This window comes from Impatiens glandulifera, chromosome 8 (genome assembly GCF_907164915.1).
Source record: "Impatiens glandulifera chromosome 8, dImpGla2.1, whole genome shotgun sequence".
In the NCBI taxonomy this organism is placed as follows: Eukaryota; Viridiplantae; Streptophyta; class Magnoliopsida; order Ericales; family Balsaminaceae; genus Impatiens; species Impatiens glandulifera.
The window spans coordinates 5207635-5226816 of NC_061869.1; the positions used below are offsets into that span (position 1 = coordinate 5207635).

The following is a 19182-nucleotide window of genomic DNA, read 5'->3' on the forward strand; positions in this document are numbered from 1 at the left end:
AAAATTACACACTTTGGGTAGCTCTTGTGGCCTTTTTTTTAAGTTTATTCTAGGTTAGCATTATTTCTTATTGTGAAGTACCACTTATGTCAAGTTTCAAGTTGGTCTGAGTGAGAATTAAACATGAAACCAAATATTCGATGACCTAGATCGCATTAGCTATGTTTGCATTTTGTTTTGTCTTCTGCTCAATTGATCTTTTTTAGGATTCTTTATCACGCCACACATGGAAAGATTTCCTTGTTCATTCAATTGATATCTTTTGTATTTGTAATTGTGACTGGTTTGCTAGAATCAAAGGCCCTTTAGGACACTTTCAGGGAAAAGATTCTCTTTTTTCCTTTTATTATGGTTTTATTTTGTTACTCGGTGATTGCGATGTTTAATTATTAGTTATTGGGTTGTACATTTTTAGTTATTTGGATCTTTGTGTTAGTGTGAATTACTGTAGGATTTATGTGGGTCATCAAAATTATAAATGTAAATCAAGTGTAAATTTATTGACGAAATGTAATGATAGTGCAAAATGCAATAAGGTAAATGACAAGTTGTTTGATGCAAAATATCGATAAGTCGTGTTTAGGTCGAACTTATTGTCTAATATTTTTCATTAAAAGAACATGTTTCATTTACTTATTGTATACTTAGAAAACAAATGAAAGAATATAAAGTTTTGGTAATTATTTGAGATACAAATTGTATATTCTTAATATGTGATGTATATTTAAGTCTTCAAAGGTTGACTTTAGATAATGTCAATAACTTGAATTCCCAATTTAAAATCTTATTCTTAACTTTCTTGTATACAAAATTTTACTGAAAATTTAACAATATTGAAATCATAACATGAAGTTTAATTTTCGTGTTATTAATACATGCTTTTAATTCAACTTCTCACAATTACAAGATTGCCTCAAAGTAAATTAAGTTTGAGTAAATCTTCTATCACTTTGATTTTCATTCTCTAGTAACATTAATCCCTTTTTAGAGTGTTTTTATTTTTTATTCATTTGTGTTGTATTCCTTGTATAAATTGTTTAATTGTGATTAAATTTTTTATTTTTATGTTTAATTTATTTTTTATCTAAGCTGACTCATTTAATATAAAACTTGTGAATTTTGTATATTTTTTTTTTATGAAATTGTTGTTTTTATAATAGAATTGATCATATGTAACTTGTGAATTGATTTTACAAGTTAGTGAAGAAGAATGATGAACCTACAAAATAATAATAAAATCAATTCATTAATTAAAATATATTTATTTTAAATTATTATTTTTTATTTTATTATTAAATATTAATACTATTTAAATCTTTTTACTAAACAAATTTTAAACCCATAAATTTAGAAAATTACAATTCATGAGACTTTGATTTTAATTAATTTAGTGTTTTTAATGAATTTTTACTAAAATCTTGTTTATAATAGAGGAGAGTATTCAAGATTGTAATTAATTTTTTGTATTTAAAATTTATAAAAATAAAATAAAAATATTTTAATAGATAATTTAGTGATTTATAGTTAAAAAAAAAATAAATTTTTTTATCCAAACTAAAATTATTTTATGTATCACACAATTTATTTTTTAAATTATTGTGATTTTGACCTACACAACAATTATAACTTTAGATTATGACCCTTATCTTAAAATGTGAAAAAAAAAAGTTCAATGTTTAACCTAAAGAATCATAAAAGTAAATATACAACCTTTCCTAATTTTTCATCCTTCCTATCAATGATGTTTATTTTTTGTTTCATTTTATATAAGAATTGAAGTATTATTGTGAGTTTGTGACTAAAGAAATAAAGCAGTTTACAGTATTATTATGTGTCTTACACCATATAACAACACAAGTTAGTTTGGTTCCTCGAAAAAGAAAAAAACCGGGAACAAGGTCAGTACATCGATATAAAGAAGAAGACGTCTTCTGAGTAAAGTTTCTCCAATCGACAAAAAAGATTAAGTTAAACCCTTCTGGAAGGAAACATGTAAAAAAAACATTTCATTTAGAAACAAAAGATTATAGTAAAAGAATTACAAACTCAAGGATTTACCTAATCATGTAACAAGGTCTGGCTTGGTCTGGTTATTGCTATTACTTAAAACTATGCCTTTAAGTGATGGCATCAGTTCTTCGAGAAGTTCCCGTTTTGTCAATATTCTATCAGATGAACAATCTTCTTCCTGCTCAATTCAAGATTATGAGATCAATTCATTTAATTACAACCCTAAAACCCAAAACAAATAAATTAATAAATAAAAAACATCAAGTTATTTGGGTCGATTCTCACTAAAAACGCCCTAAGTTGAAGTGAGGTTATGCTAACTTCCTAAATTTAAAAAAAATATATATTATGACTCACTTCTCCAGATGCAGCAGAAATAAGCGATAGAAGAGTCACTGTTGCATTTTGGTAATCAAATAAGATCTTGTAAGCTGAATCATCTAGTTTGTCCTGAAAATACACATAGCAAAAACAATACCACTTAAGACTTAACACCTTTACAAATGAAAGAACTTTTTCTTATATTTGTTTTGGCTGAATTCAGCATAGTCCATCAGCCAAACAAACATATTTATGTATATTATGTTGTTAATTTTCAATTTTATCATGCGAGCTACCTATTTCTGTGGCGTCACAAGAGAATGAAAAAGAGAGACTACTTACCTTCAGTCGAGCAACTGCTACAGATATGGCCCTCCCAGGTGCCTGAAGTGCTTTATTATAGACCTGTTTTATGGAGGGAATAAAAGAATAAAATAATAAAGCCATAGAAGATCGATAAAGGGCAATAGAATGACCTAATATTAACTTCTGCATAAAGATGTATAGAGTCACTTACTTGTATATAAATTAGGGATACAACCTTTGCAAGCAAGGTGACAGGATCAGTTTCAACAGAAACTTGAGATATTAAGTCCTATATATGACAGAAAATCTTCAGTACCCAAACACAAAATTTCCTAGCGAACTACATTTATTATATTTGCACTTTCAATTTTAACTTTGGAAATATTTCAATAGGATCGTGATTGTGACTAAGATTGTGATAAAATGTCAGTTTTCAAATAGGCTCAATATGTTAGGATACAGAACTTTAGAATATGGAAGGACATCCTAATACTCCAAAGGGAAATGACATGTAATAGTATCAAGCTACCTTCCGATATGAATGTAGCAGAGTTCTTTCTAGTTTCTTGTCAAGCTTCTTTAGTGATAATCCACTGCAAAAACAAATGGAAGAACATCCTTGCTTACAGGTAAAAAAGAGATCATATGTCCTAAAAAATAAGCTTAAACATAATGTTCTTGCTTACCTTTCCTCAGCTATGTCTCTTAGGGCCGCCATGAATGTTTCCACGCGCTTTCACAAGCAATGCAGGTAATTTAGCATAGATAATATGCAATTGTAATTTGAAAATTTTCATTAGCAATTTTATCCACCAACATAATGCAGTCATTTCTTCAGAAATGAAAGATGTAAATTCTATCTCGGGCTTCAATTGCATTAAAAAAATTGTCAGCTGATTGAATCAAATCTAGTGTGATAAAGCCATGCAGAGGAATCGATATGGCTGGTGTTTTTCAGTGTCGGTTTTACTCTTTCTACAAGGTTTTTTTTAAATGTTGAAGTTTGTCTATGTACAAATAGATAAATGCATGCAATTATACTTTTATCATTTTTCTTATACATAAAAACATTGCTATTATTTGGAGCAAGATTACTTGTTAATGACTGACCTTTCCCTCCAAAGCTTCAATTAGTGGAAAAGATTTAGCTGAAAGAGGTTCTGGAAGATTCTTTGCCTGAGAAAAGATACAGAGTAAGTACAAACACAAATCAAGCTTGAGCATAGGGTAACCTCGGGTATTTCTCAGTACCAAAGCAACTCTGTCCCCAGAATTAAGTGATGCAGATCCTGGCTTTTCAGAATCCTGAAGTGCACTTCCATTTCTCAACTTGTTCTGCATATCCTGAAGCAACAGGATTCACCATATAAGATTCTGTATGTCTCATCACATATCTCAGTTATAACATCCAAAAGAAGTAAGGAAGTGGAAATAAACTGAATACCAAGTTCAACAGGAGAGTGTCAACCATTGGAGTCCCCATGGTTCTCAATAGATGTCGGTGAAAAATCACCTGTTTAACATAGAATAGGTTTTTTTATTCATCAGTTGACGAGAAACTACTTCTAAGGCAAAGTTCAAGAGAAGAACTCACTGCAGTTGATGTGTCATCTTCAAACAAGTCTAATGCCTTCTCATAAAGTTGAAAATTCAGGAAATTCTGGAAGCAGGAAAAGTTAAGAGAGAGTATAAGTTAGCTAAATCTCATTTAAAAACCATCAACAGCCTGAATCACATGTCAGTTCACATTTTGAACAAGTGTGCTGCTTTTGGTGGACAAAATTCCATTTAGAGGACACATAAGACATGGTATCCAAATTAATTATAGTTTTAAACGAGAACCCAGTATCCAATGACTATAAAACCAATGCTTACTTCATCAAGGTTCCTCTGTAAAATATCAGCTAGACTCTTCAGTTTTTGCACATTTTCAGTGAAAGCTGCTTTCTTGCTCTCTTTCCATGAGTTGAGCAGCATTGGTCTCAATTGGTTTGTTAGTTGCTTAAGAACATCTTCAAGATCATCTAAGCAAATAATATTGGAGAGACATTTGATGAGTTTGTGTAGATCAGGTGGCTAGTTAAACAAGACAATAACTAACAGTTAGAACAACCAAAACAGACCTTGTTCCTCCAATTCAGGTATCAGTGACACAATCTTCTGAGAGAGCAACTCTTCTGATAGGTTAAGGTTGTCCGCCTTTGTCCTATCTGATTCTTTCTTCGGAACTGTCTTTGTATCCAATATCTGTGAGGATGTATCTTTACCTTTTCTCTGGTTTTTCTTTGATTTACTTGGAGCAGGCTCTGGATCATCAAAATTACCCTCACCAGTCAATGTCTTAGCATTCCCAGCAGATTTACCTTTCTTCTTTTTTGACCCTTTATCATATCCTTGTTTATTACTACCAGTCTCAGAAGCAGTTTCACTTGATTCAGATCGGCCAATGGTGAAATCATCAGCTTTGACCTCTTTGCGCGATCTTAGATCAGCAGAAGGCGCAGTGATGATAAAGGTTGCCAACTCTTTTTCCAATTGACCAAACAAATCCTGTTAAATCAATTAAACATGTAAAAAAGTACCCTTAGTTGAAGCAATCAAGATTATGGCTGCATATGCCACCCAAGACATATAGAAAAATGCGTAGGCTTAAGGTGGAACAATATAGTATAAATGGATAATGAGTTGTTTAGTTTAGTATGATGAAATTAGTTGAAGTTCATTTCCCACCTAAAGTTCTCTCTATTTAATTTTTCTCTTCTCATCTCCATGTAACTCTAGTCCTAGCACTTAGGGTTTCTCTCCTCAACTATATCAAAATTCTATGAAATCAATGGTTTTTCATCTAATTCTATATCATATCACAAATCAAACTGTCTACAAATTCAACAAAAAACAAAGTACTTCTCCAATTTGTGAATCACATTTGATTCTATCAATTAAATTAAACATGTGTAAACTGTTTCCTGAATACTAATTTTTAAAATATACACGAGTTGTGTGTTTTCTGTTAAAGAAATTCTAAAAAATATAATCATTCCTTGGAATCCTTAGAATAACAGAATTTATATACATTACCTTGATGAGGGCATTGCTAAATATATATGTCTCTCCCAAGATGATTGCTTTATTAGACTGAGAAGGTAAACATAAAAAACAAAGAATGTAACACAGATGTGAAAAAAAAAAAAGCAATTAAAATAAATATGTAATGTCAGAGGAGATCACCTTGAGAGACAGTTGAAAAGACTGACAGAGTGAAAGAAGTTTGGATGCATCAGAGGAGCTAAATGATGCAGGTAAAACTGAAAGTGAATCAATCCTGCAGTGACCACACAAATCAAAATCTGCATGAAGCATTCTGTAATATCCATGGCACATTAATCATAAACATGTAAACAAAATAATTGCATCCAGCAATCCTAAGGCAAAGCATTGTTTATTTCTACACTTTTAGTAGATGAATGCATCAAAGAACAAGGTATTAGTAAAATATAGCAATGGACTAGAAAGAATGATACTCTTCCCAAATATAGCTTGCACAAAATTTACAATTACTTTTCTCATGTTATGTATGAGAGGTTCAGGTTTGATATGCAGAGGCTTTATATTTATGAAATTGCTGTGTTTACTCTTATTGATTCATCTGTTCAAAGTGTGTGATAGATAACTCTACAATTAAGCATACAAATGGTTACAAAGAAGATTAGATATCCAGAAAATAGTCCCTTACCAACTAGCACGATCTAGTGCATCCTCTATAGCAGTATCCAATATCTCCGTCATTGATGAATGAACAAAAATTGTGGGGAGAGGTATACCTTCAGGATATCGAGACTAAAATGAAGTAACAGCTAGATTTGATTAGTAAAACATAATAGGAGTCTAATGCAGACATCACATGCAAGATATAATGCCAATCCAAACACAAAAAACTGCCTCAATAAGTACCTGCAGATACTGACTAGGCTGAGAAATTCCAAGTTTGCGCAGAAAATCATAACCAATGTAATAGTTCTGCAGTTAGTAAGCATTGCAAACATATTAGAAAAATGTAGGACATCAGTTTTTTCTACTATGTAATGAATTAAAAGTACCTTTCCCCAAAACAAAATAAAAGACACAGTTTTTAGCCTCCTAGAAATGGAAGTTCTCCCATATAGCACTATCAAAAGTAACTTTTGCAATACCTAAATTCATTATCCCTAGTTGTGCCTTCTCATTGGAATTGAATGTATCTGAAGATATATTGTAGCCTACTATTATCAAAGGTTTAACCAGGATAAAGTTGATCTAAATTCAATAGAAAGCATCAGCATTCTAATTGTGTACCATGTTAATGTTCCAGATCCCTTGCTCTAATCAGTCTTCCCATTGAAAAAAATAAGTTCTTATCTAAACAAGAGATTGATTCAGTTCAATATACACAACATGCAAATGCATAAATTCAGAGTAGATGACCCAGTTAGTTGGTGGAAACATCGTTACTGTTTGAATGAAATGGGCAGAAATAATCATGTATTATTGTGGATATAGGTCAATTATGAAGAGTAAAAACAATAGAAACTTGGTTTCTAACCTGTGAAAAGAAAGATTCCACAGACTCCTTTTGAGCAAGAGCGAAGACCTATTGCAAAAAATCAGACAACAACAAAAATAAGAATTCAAATTACCCCATAAATTTTGAAAATAACAAACAATGATGAGAAATTGATATTACTTACTGCTGGAGTCCAGTTAACACCTGCACGAAGTGATCCAAGAATCGCACCATCTTTCAACAATACATTAAATAGTGTTTGAAAGAACGAATTCTCAACAGCCACACCACTAGATCCATCCATTTCCTGCAGCAACAACTGTAAAGAACTCCATAACGATAACAAATTTGTCGGAACAGTAAGCCCCCTTGCTGCACCAAGGACCATCGCATTAACACGTGATACATATGCTGGTGTATACAATTGTCCACCTTCAAGTCGACCTTTTACCTTAACAAAAACAAATACAATATCGCACTCGTGTTTGGATAAAGAACACAATTCTTATCAAGAAATCAAAACATAATCCATTCAATATTAGTTACCAGAGTCCCTAAACGAGGCTCTAACACAGAACCAATCAACTCCGAACCGACTTGCAATTGTGCAGCAAGTTCAGCCAATGCTATTTGGCTGCATTCTTGAAGCCGATCATTAACTTCTTCAGCTACGTTATCCCAATAAGAACTCGATATAAGCTCACCATTCATTAACATAAGAGATGCATCACTAGATGCAATTTGTTGAGCCTGTTTCTCCACATGATATAAATCCACACATGTTGTATCAGCAAGATCAATCAAAGAAACACGACCTAATTTGGTAATCTGATCCACTATTTCAAACCTCAATTGCTCCTACAGCATATATAGATATACGGATTCAGTACGACACAATCGAATGAGATAAATAGGGAAAGATTGAGAATTTATAGTTACGGGAGTGATGTATTCTTTGCCAGTGATGGTATGAAGGAGATCGAAGTCGATTATTTGAAGTTCGTGGAGTTTTTGGATCAATTCGACGACATTTCTATCGGATAATCGAATACTTGACTTGGCCTGTTGTGCTGATTCGAACTGTTTCTGTAATTCCAATAGTTCTTCGTCCATGGCTGAATCGTTGTTTGAAAGAGAACTGATGAACCTAATAATGGTTATACTTTGAAGTGGCGAATATGTATATATGAACAGACGGCGAGAGGTGGCAGCAGGAAGTTAACGGAGAAGGAGACGGAGGATCATAAACGGATGTTAATCTATTAACGGAAACTAAAATGTTAAATTAAGTATTCATGTTTGATCTATTATTTAAATTGAGACCTAAAGTTTATGGATTAGCTGGGTAAATGTGAGGGTGTTTGATGCCAACAATGGCTGAAAATGAGGCTTTAAAATTGACAATAAAATGGCAGATTGAGATATAGTCAAAGTTAACATTAGATTAGAAGACGAAAACAAAAATAATAGAAATTCTTAAATGTCTAGAAATTAATAAATGCTTCAAAATAGTTTGAACTAAGAGAACTCAATTTTGTGGCATATTAATTCAATGTAAAGAAATCGATTCATCCATAATTTGGAATGAGTCCTTCAACAAATTTAAAGTCTACTTCTCACTAACTATAGATTTTGGTGTGAATTTGAGTGAGTGGTTGACAATCTAATTATCGACAATCGAATTAAATAGAGATAGATAAAATAGAAGATAAATGAAAAAAATTGGAAAATGACATTTATGTAACTAAATTATTTAAGAGTCTTATATAATTCTTTTATTTCTTACCTACACGATTTATTCTTTTTAGACTTGTTTATTTTTAAAAAAATTATATATTTTGTTAGTCAGTCTTCTTTATTGACTATTAATTATTATTGTATTTTTTTTCACATGTAATATATATCACTTTTAACTCAAAACCTATAATTATATATATATATATATATATTTATTTATTTGTTGTATATTATATTATTTGGTACAAAAATTTATCCATTTATGCAGTAACATGATTATATGTTTGAAAAAAAAGTTATCATTGTTGACCATTAAAATATATTTGACTTGGATTTAAAATATAAAAATACATCATTTTTAGGGAAATTTGAGGAAATGACCCCAAAATAGGGGCTAAATGCGTTTGGTGCGGGCCCATGTTTTTTATAGCGCTGGTGACCCCCAAATTTTTTAATGACCATTATACCCATGCGTCACGCACCCTCCAGATGCGTGACGCACCCTAAACCCTATAAAGTTATAATTTTTTTTTCATTTTTGATTCATTTTCTCTCTCATCTATGTCTTCTCCGCCGGTGAACCCTAATGGCGGAAAAGATTTTCTCTTATTTTCATTGGTGAAGAACAAATCGAAGAGGCACCGTGTGGATCATTCCACTATATTCAATGACGTAGAGCGGCGGAGAACTTCCAACGACGAACTGCGACTCCAACGACGAACGACGACGGCCAAAAGATAAAATTTCCACTATATTCGTTATATTCGTTTATATTTTGTGTTGTTTTCGTTTACATATGATTGTTTGTGTTGATTTTGTTTATAGAACGTCATTGAATCACCCTGATTCGTTGAATGCAGGTTGGTTGGTATGTTGATTCGTATATGGGCTCTTCGGTTGGTTGGTTGCGTCACGCAGCTGCGTCACGCAGGTGCGTCACGCAGGTGCGTCACGCAGCTGCGTCACGCAGGTGCGTCACGCAGTTGCGTTGCATCACGCGGGTGCGTCATGCTGGCACGTGTCAAATTTATTTGTATTTTCAGCGGCAATTGAAAATCTAGCCATTTTTGTAAAGCTCTTTCATTTACTTTGAGAAAGATTCTCACTAGGGTTACTATCGATTCAGATTCTAGTTGAATTGACCGTTTACTAATTCGAAATTCTATTAATTTAAATGGTTCACTTGATGAATTCCAGGCAGAAATTCAATACAAAGCGCCGGAAAATGGCTCCAGTGAAGCGGGAAATTGTGGACGATGCTTTTCCCGAAGAATACAGCCATCCCAGCAAGAGATCTAAGCAACCCTCTTCTCTTTCGGTTCAATTACTCGATTTAGTTCATTTATCATTTGTTTTTTAAATTTCTAGCTTTAATTAGAGAATTGGGTTGACTAGAACGATTCGTTTTGATGAGGAATTATTAATTCTGTTGATCGTTAATCGTCATGGTACTGTTTATTTGCAGAAGAAAAGTTTAGGAACATTTGGGTTTCTAATGCCTTCATCTCAGTACAATCCTCTTGATGAACCGAGTCCATTGGGTTTACGGCTAAGGAAGAGTCCTTCGCTTCTGAATTTGATACAGATGAGGCTTACTCAAGGGAATATTAATAAGATTGGATCATTAACTAAGGAGGAGCAAAAGGCTGCAGTATCTTCTACATCTAAGAAGCTGAAAGCTTCTAATTTTACTGGTTCTCTATTGAGGATTGGTTTCTGAGGTATATAAACTATTGAGGTTTTTTGGATTTAGTTATTACTTTAAGTTGTGGGTATTTCATTGGTTTTGTTTGGATGCAGTATAAGTCAAGACATGAAGGGGATTTAGTGGTAATTAACTTGCTTCTTTTGATTGTTGTTGTTGGTTCGGTTTTGTGTTTGAATGGCTCTTGAACTACTGCTGGTGAACTTTTGATTTGTATGACAACGATGTGTACATTTCTTTACAGATTTTACGGATGGGCAAACCAGAACTACTTAGATTTGAGCAACTGTGGATCATAATTTCTTCATGTTCAAACTTCTCCTGCAAAGGAGGGGAAACACAGTCCACTTCTAGACATATGGGAAGTTTTCCACATTATGGGCCTTCTCATAGTTCATCAGGTAGAGTGCAACTAATTATAGTTTGTAAAGTAATTATTTTGTTGTCCTTTCATTTCATTAATTGACAAATTCTGATCATAATGCAGTAATGGACAACCATGCAATAGAAGAATATGACCAAAGCTGCTCAAAAGATGTCGAGAATAGATTCACTTGGTGAGCTGCTGGTTAATCTCCCGAAAATTGCTTATCTCCCATAGTTCTTATTCAACATTCCAGAGGATTCCAAGATGAACCAAACTAGATAACCTTGAATCTGTTGTTGGGAAAACTTGTTCTAGTAAATGAATGGTTGTTAAGAGGATTCTGAAATCGACGTTAATAAATTGTGTATAGATAATAGGTCTACTGTTTCTGCTTTAGTCTTTCTTTTAAATGTACAAGGAATATGTATAATTTCAATTGTAAAAATATTAAGGGTGACAATTTAAGTTGGCAGGGTTAACGATTCTAACCTGACTCGATTCTACCTATTTCGAACCAAACTCGACTTGATTTTTTCATGGTTCGGTCCGCGAAAACTTCGAAAATGCAGTATAAATCAAATTTCAAATATTTATAAAGTTCCCAACATAAGGTGATCATTATTGAGTAATGTCTGATTTACAAACCAATGTAATTACATATTTACTTACTCATCTATGTGATAATATCATGAATTCTCTACCAAAAAAAACAATTTATAAAAGACAGTATAAAGACACATATCATCTGATCTTTGTTGATCATAAAAAGATCGATCAGATCCAGAAACTAGGGTTCTTCGTCGTCATTTTCCTGCACCAAACTGATAAACATGTCGATCTGGCTCTGCAATCTCACGTTCTCTTTCTACATGAGACCTTTTATTTCTCTTCTCCAACAGCTGAACTTCCATTTTGCATCCTCTTCCAATTGCTCATTTAACCCATCAATCTCTATCCTGAGTTTTCAACAGACAATGGAGAATACAATTATTAGAGTTTTCGGATATTCATATGTATGATACTACAAAAAATTAACTGTTTTACAACTTTCTGTTCATTTCTTGAACAGTTATTCTCCTTATGCTTTCTACAACATCAACATTCACAAGCTTGCGCACCTGCGTTACGCACCTGCGTTACGCACCTGCGTTACGCACCTGCGTTACGCACCTGCGTTACGCACCTGCGTGACGCACCTGCGTGAGACAGCTACGTAACGCACCTGCGTGACGCACCTGCGTGACGCACCTGCGTGACGCACCTGCGTGACGCACCTGCGTTGCGCACCCGCGTTACGCACCCGGATTCACGAGATGCACCCGTATTCCGTCGCAACTGTGTCATTTACCTAATGAATCCATAATCCCTAAACCCTAACAAACAATGCATTCAAAGAAAGAAATAAAAGGAAGGAGTAAGCATACCAGTAGCAACGAACATCCTTCCTTTGTTGGGATTCCGACGTCTTCGTTGGGATTCCGAAGTCAGGGTCGTGGTCTTTTTAGAGAGAAGGAGGAGAAGGGGAGAAGAGGAGGTGAAGAGAGAGAATAGGGAAGAAAGAAATAGGAAGAACTGAAAATTTTCTAATTATATAGTAAGGGCATTGTGGACTTTTCACAATGCCCTCAGGTGCGTCACGCACCTGGAGGGTGCGTGACGCAATAGGGGTATTTTCGTCAGAAAAAAAAATGGGGGTCACCAGCGCTATTTAAAATAGCAGCCCTCACCATCCGCTATTAGACCCTTCTTTAGGGTCATTTCCTCAAATTCCCCTCATTTTTATGGGTGTTCATTTTTCTAAGTTATTTAGGGAGAAATTCAGATTTTCCTGTTAAGTAAATAAGTAATATTAGACTATACTTATTTTGGAGAATAATATAAGAATTATATTACAATAATATATATATATATAAAAGATTATTCCTGTAAATAATATAATATCACAACTTTTTATTATAAATAATTTAGTTTTAATGTTTATGATTAATAATATTTTTAACAATATATTATTGCCTAAAAATAAAAACTAGTTTTGATTGGGCGGCAGAAGTGCCAAGTCGAGTTCAAGCTAGATTGAGTTCGAGCTCGACTCGATTTAATATTTATTAGTTCGGCTCAAATTCGAGCTCGAACAAGTTTATAAATGGGAATTCAAGCTCGACTCAACTATTTATCTATTTCGACTCGACTAAAAAACTTGAATTAAAATTAAATATAACTCAAACCAAAAATAAATTGAATATATTAGGTTTAAACATAATAAAATTCGGATTTGATTTTGAAAAAACTTAGAGAGGGAAAAAAATAATGATTTGTGATGATTTTAAAAGGGTGATCGATTATTTTTAGTAAAAAGACTTAAAGGGTATTAATGTATATGAATAAAATAAAAAATAATAATTTAAAATAGAGAGCATTTTAGTATTTTGGTTACTGAAATAAGTGATGTGATTGTTGAGAAGTGATTAATTGGAAAATTATTTTTGAATTATTTTTTTAAAAAACCCAAAAAAGAAGGACTTAGCCTTGTTCTTGTAAGTTTTTTTATTTAATCTATACCAAATCAGTTTTCCAATCAATCACATCACTCATTTCATTAACTAAAATATTAAATTACTCTTTATTTTAAATTATTATTTTTTATTTTATTTATATATATCAATACCCTTTAAGTTTTTTTATCAAAAATAATCATCATCTTCTCAAAATCATCGATCATTATTTTTCTCTCTCCAGGTTATTCAAATATTAATTAAGTTTAATGTACAAATAAAAATTTAATTATTTATGTAAGGTTGAGACATGTAAATATTGATATTTGTTTGATTACCAATTAGACTTAACAATAAAAGAATTCATTCCACTTTTGTGGCCAAATTTCATAACAACAGTTATCCAAGAGTAAACGCAGTAAAATAAATTATGAACCATGAAGTTGAGACATTAAATCGAAATGTCCGATATTCTTTCGGTGAAACGAAAACTACAACCTATAAAACTCTACGTTCATAAGATCATCAAAGTTATTTAAAAGCAAAACAATAGCGATAAGAGAAGTGAAAATGAATTTTAATTTATTTGTAGGCGATATATAACTACTCCAAAAGAATATTCTACTTTTTGCACGAAAGAAATGGTTGAATAACTTGAATTTGCCGATTCTAAAAAAAAAACAATATGAATATGGGAGGCCATGAATATGGGAGGCCATATGAATTTTGAAGAGAACGCGAAAAAAATAAATTTTATATTTTAATATTAAAATATATTATATATTATCAAACTCAAAAAAACTCGAAACTCATCTAACAACTATTATATGAGTTTGAGCTTGTCTCGAATATTAAACTAGTCGAACTCAAGTTCGACTAGAGCTTAATCAAAATTAAGCTCAAGTTAAATTTTTACAAGCAACTTGACTAATTTGCCACCTTAGTTTTGATTACATATGTATAAAATTCGTTTAATAATTATATATATATTTTAGCAGTATTTAGTATTTTTATAAATAAATGATTATGTTATATTTTGAGGCTATGATTAAGTAATAACTTTGATCCAAAAACAATATTATAGTTCACAAAATATTTATAGATGAAATAAACAATGGTAGAGACAAAATACAAAATTTGATTAATTTCATAATTGGAGAAGATTGTGAAAACTTGTAATTTTATTTTATTTTTCAAATTTAACTAATTTCTTAAAACTTGTACAATAAATAAGATTTAATTTTTATTAATAAGCAAATGAAGGAAGTTTAATAGAAAAAAGGCTACAAGTGAAGCTAAACTGGATCAAGTCAATTTTAATTTTCTTTTAAATTGTTATTCATTGATATTTTATAATTATTTGTTATAATTTTCAATAATGACTCATTTTTTTTTTAAAAATGTTAAGGTTAGAAACCAAAAGAAAAATTATATTGGTTGTCTATGTCAACATTTTTTTTCTTATTTTAAATATCACAATTTTAACATGATAAGAAGATAAGCACATTTAATAGTCAATATTAATTTAATAATAACTTTGTATAGAAGTATATGATCAAATCGTATCTCTTTCTTTCTTATTGAAAAAGCATGCTTAAGATTTATTGAAAGGGGAAAATACTTATCACATGGTCAGATTTATGTTAAATGTAACCCATAATTCTTATAAAAATTTATTTTATTTTATTTTTTAATTTAAAACAAAAATTAAAAAAATATATTTGTATCCCCTCATTTTAACCATAATTTTTTATTATATATATTATTAATTTTTTTTTTTAAGTTCAATCAATTTTAATTTATGAGTTCAACCATTTCAAAAAGAAAAATTTATGAGAGGAAATGAGAGAGGGAATAATGTGACGAATTTAATTAGTTTTTTCCAAGTCAGAGAAAATGAGAGAGAGAATGATGTGATAAATTTGATTAGCTTTTTCCAACTATTCTCTTTTCTCACTTTTTATTCTCCGTATTCTCACTAACAACGTTTGAAATGTAATTAAATAATAAAAAAAAAAACAATTTTGATTGTGATGCTAGCTAGTTAACAAAATATATTGTGTATATTGAATGTTGTTGACATTTATTATAATATTTTACATAAATAAGATGATTACTTGTATGCATTATTACACTTTTTTACATTTTATAGTGTATTTTGGGTCTCTACACATTGAAAAATTGAAATAATATAATAAATTTTAAAACATGCCGACCGGCCGCCGGCCAAATGTCTGCATAATTTTCACCTGCTCTTTTGCTCCCTCGACCGCGACGATGAAGCAGATGACGAAGAAGACGATGAAGAATGAGAATGAAAAGGTGTACTACTACTATCACTTACACCAAAGAACAAATCCGACAAAAAATTAGCCAAATCTTCCGGTGCATACCTGATCAACGTCTCAAATCCAACAATTCCCCGATATTTAACATACAAATTCCGGTACGCCGGCACAATCTTTCCGGCCAGTGAGATCTTAATCTCGTCTCGCAGTTTCGAATCCGGTACCACCCATGTTGCTTGTTTCCGATATGCTTCTTCAAAAGCAGCGTTAAACCCTCTTAAAAGCTCGCCGGATACCGCCGGCGAATTATCTGTCATTTGATTAAGCTTCAACAATGGCGTCTCTACTTTACTCCATCCAATTCGTTCATAATTTCCTGCATATTTCTTCACATTACCAGCATGCTTTAACAACCATTGTTCACCTAACAGAAGCTTCAGATTGGAATTTCGAACTTTTGAAACGATGTAGTTTAGATTGTTTGCAAGGAATAGGTACGAAAGAGATACGTCTTTGTAGAGTTCTGCTTTAGCATCGAGTTTACAGAGTAGAACTAGAACTATCCAAGCTAATCGGACTGAAATTACAGAAGCTTCATCTTCTCCGGGGATGGGGCTTGAGAAGTAGGTTTCCGGTAACGGAAATTGATTAGTTAACGGCCAATCAGCAACGATATCGGAAAGTACGCCGCTGTAGTCTGAAAGGAAGACGAGGTAGTTCATTACGTAACGTGTTAATGGATGTACGCCGCCGCCGGGAACCGGCGATTTGGATAAATCCTTTTGAATCGCGATTTCGAAATCGGATAGCATTGATCGAACGCCTTCGCCTAGCTTGATGAGCGATGTAACCGCCTGCGTTTTCACTAAAGAGATAGATCCGGATGAGAAGATTGATTCGATTTCCGGCCATGAATCGGCGATTGAATCGTAGATGTCGAGTATCCTGAAGATCTTCTCCGGCGAGAGTTTTTTGCTTTTAGCGATGAGTTCAGGAAATTGAAATAGATTCATCGCACCGTCTTTTGAAATCTCTGTAAAACAGGATTCAGCTATTCTTGGAGAAGAAGAAAAGACGTAATCACAGAGTATTTTCTCACCATTGAAGAGAGTATTCATTGCAATCTTCATAGCTGATAACCAGCTTTTGATTTTTATCTCAATTAACTCCCAATCCATTTTCTGAATCTGAGATAAACTCAATCCTACCACTCCAAGATAATACAAGCTTTCATTAACAATCGATTTCCTCAATAGTTTATAAACCTTCAAACACTCAATAGTATATCCTGAAGAAATCATACAATCAGCTATAGCTTTCAGATCCGCCATAACCATCTCCGATATCGAATCGCTACTGGATCGAATCTCATCATCAGATGAATAATCTTCATAATCAGAAACACTAGACCTCGCCGTCGGCGTCCCCGTCGATGATCTAACCGAAACAGAAACAGTTTCAGGATCGAGATAACTCCGATTCCTCGACAAAATCATATAAAACTCCTTCTGAAGTCTCTTCATAGCGATTTGCATCAGATTCTGAGCTCTAACTAACAATCCAGATTTATTATCCTCCGATGCAAAATAGTTCATCGCTTTCTGCAAATCCCTAACCGATCGGAGAAACGCCTTAGCCTCTTTCCGATCATCGGTGAACAGATTCTCCAACTTGGAGAAGCTGGAACCGTCAATATCCCATTTGGTTACAATCAGTTCGGCATTATCAATATTCTCCTCCATCATTGAAGCGGAAAAGGTGTGGCGGCCGGGAGTAGATGACGGAGTTTCTCCACGCATCGGCGAGAAGAAGTGTAACGGCGACGAAGGCATTGACGGAGAAGACGAAGTCCTCGATTTTCTCGCCGGCGAATACATTTTCTCTTTCTATAACGGTTTTTGAGTAAGTTAGTTTTAGAGAGAGATTTTGGAGATTTGTTAATTGATGAGAGAGAGTGGGAATAGAATAACCGTTTTGATGCAAAAGGGGTTTATATAGAGAGGGAGAGAGATGGACTGAATGGAAACGGTTGACCGAGAGTAACACGGTCGCGTGCCGGCTTTTATTATTTGCTTTGTCTTTATCTATGGATTTGGGATTAGTTTGATTAAGCTTATTATATATATATTTTTTTAATTAAAGGAAACTAACATGATTTTTACCGCTATGACCCTTGTTTAAACTCAAAACGTTTTCGAATAAAATTAAACTCGTGATGTTTTAGTATCTTAAACTAACTCTTTAATATTGAATAAACTTATTATATTATATAGTCTTTTAGAAATAAAAATTGGTTAACCTTATCATTACCAATACAATTATTTTTTTAGAAATTTGGTTTACATTTAATATAAAAAGTGGGACTAAAATAGATAAATATTTTTTTAAGTAAATAAATAAAACAAGTAAATTATCAAATTGAGGTTTATTTTATTGGGAGTTAATTGAAATTTCGGATATCTTCTTTTAAATCTTACAATTTTGGGTTCTTATTATTAAAGTCATATTAAACGAGATTTATCGGTTTAAACAATAACTTTAACATATATGATCGCTGAAAGAATCGGTAATCAAAACACTCGATTCGCTGAAAGTTTAAAATTCAATTCGACCGAAGAAGCAACTCATTCCTGCCTTTTTAATCAAGATGATATATGTTGGCTGAACTTATTGGTTCTGCACTCTGTTCGATTGCTGAAGTTGGATAAGGTCTTTTCTTTTAAAAGGGATTTTAGTCATTTTGGTTTATATGTCTTGTTTGTAGACTGACCTGCTTGACTCGAGAATGATATTTCATTCATGATCTGACCTGGTCGACCTAATCATGATATCGAAGGAGGGACTGAAACTAAAGATGCCTTTGCAAATCTGCTTAGTAAATTTTTTATTTTATTTATTAATAACTGTTACGTAGATAATATTTTAACTAGGACAAATTTTGTTTGATATAACTTTAATAAAAAATCCCAAATTGTATTATTTTTAAAAAATCTGAAATTGAACCAATAAATAAAAAACTATATTAATAAATAAAAGAAACATATAGGTATTATAATTTTATTATTTGTTTCAAATTAATTGTCTTGTTAATAAATGTTTAGTTTAATTTTATTTTTTTAGGAATGATACATTAAAATTACTATAATTTGTTTATTATATAGGTTGAAGAAATTAGCCTGTAATATTTGGAGAAATCACAAGGAAATGTGGAGGAAAGTATAGTTAATATGTAACAAAACTAGCCAAATATGTGTGGAGAAAACATAAGGAAATGTGGAGGAAAGTGGGGAGCTTAATTAAAATAGGTAACAAAGAACAAAATGGATTTCTTTTAACATTTTGAATAATCATTCACATTTTAAATTTCATTAGTTTTGAATTTTAAGCAATTAGTAATTGACAAAGACTATTATGAG

The 19182-nt window shown here is 32.3% G+C and overlaps 2 protein-coding genes across 3 annotated transcripts; both read right to left on the reverse strand.

Annotated features, from left to right (window-relative positions):
* Window positions 1–1653: 1653 nt before the first annotated feature.
* On the reverse strand, window positions 1654–8337 carry LOC124911437 (E3 UFM1-protein ligase 1 homolog). Of its 2 annotated transcripts, none has more exons than XM_047451920.1 (21): window positions 8117–8337; window positions 7724–8035; window positions 7362–7628; window positions 7217–7264; window positions 6589–6654; window positions 6371–6474; window positions 5866–5959; window positions 5716–5772; window positions 4761–5187; window positions 4513–4661; window positions 4232–4297; window positions 4082–4150; window positions 3889–3981; window positions 3748–3813; window positions 3324–3370; window positions 3167–3230; window positions 2849–2926; window positions 2674–2736; window positions 2368–2460; window positions 2059–2188; window positions 1654–1975 (listed from the first exon to the last, which is right to left on the reverse strand). In XM_047451920.1, the coding sequence occupies exons 1-20, from the start codon at window positions 8288–8290 to the stop codon at window positions 2063–2065; spliced, it is 2463 nt and encodes an 820-aa protein (XP_047307876.1). In that variant the 5' UTR covers window positions 8291–8337; the 3' UTR covers window positions 1654–1975; window positions 2059–2062. The 2 variants fall into 2 exon arrangements, with proteins under 2 accessions (XP_047307876.1, XP_047307875.1); XM_047451919.1 differs by having other exon boundaries at window positions 1654–1978.
* Window positions 8338–15539: 7202 nt separating this feature from the next.
* On the reverse strand, window positions 15540–17717 carry LOC124912009 (exocyst complex component EXO70H1-like). Its single transcript, XM_047452563.1, has one exon. The coding sequence runs from the start codon at window positions 17641–17643 to the stop codon at window positions 15724–15726; it is 1920 nt and encodes a 639-aa protein (XP_047308519.1). The 5' UTR covers window positions 17644–17717; the 3' UTR covers window positions 15540–15723.
* Between the last annotated feature and the right edge of the window lie 1465 nt (window positions 17718–19182).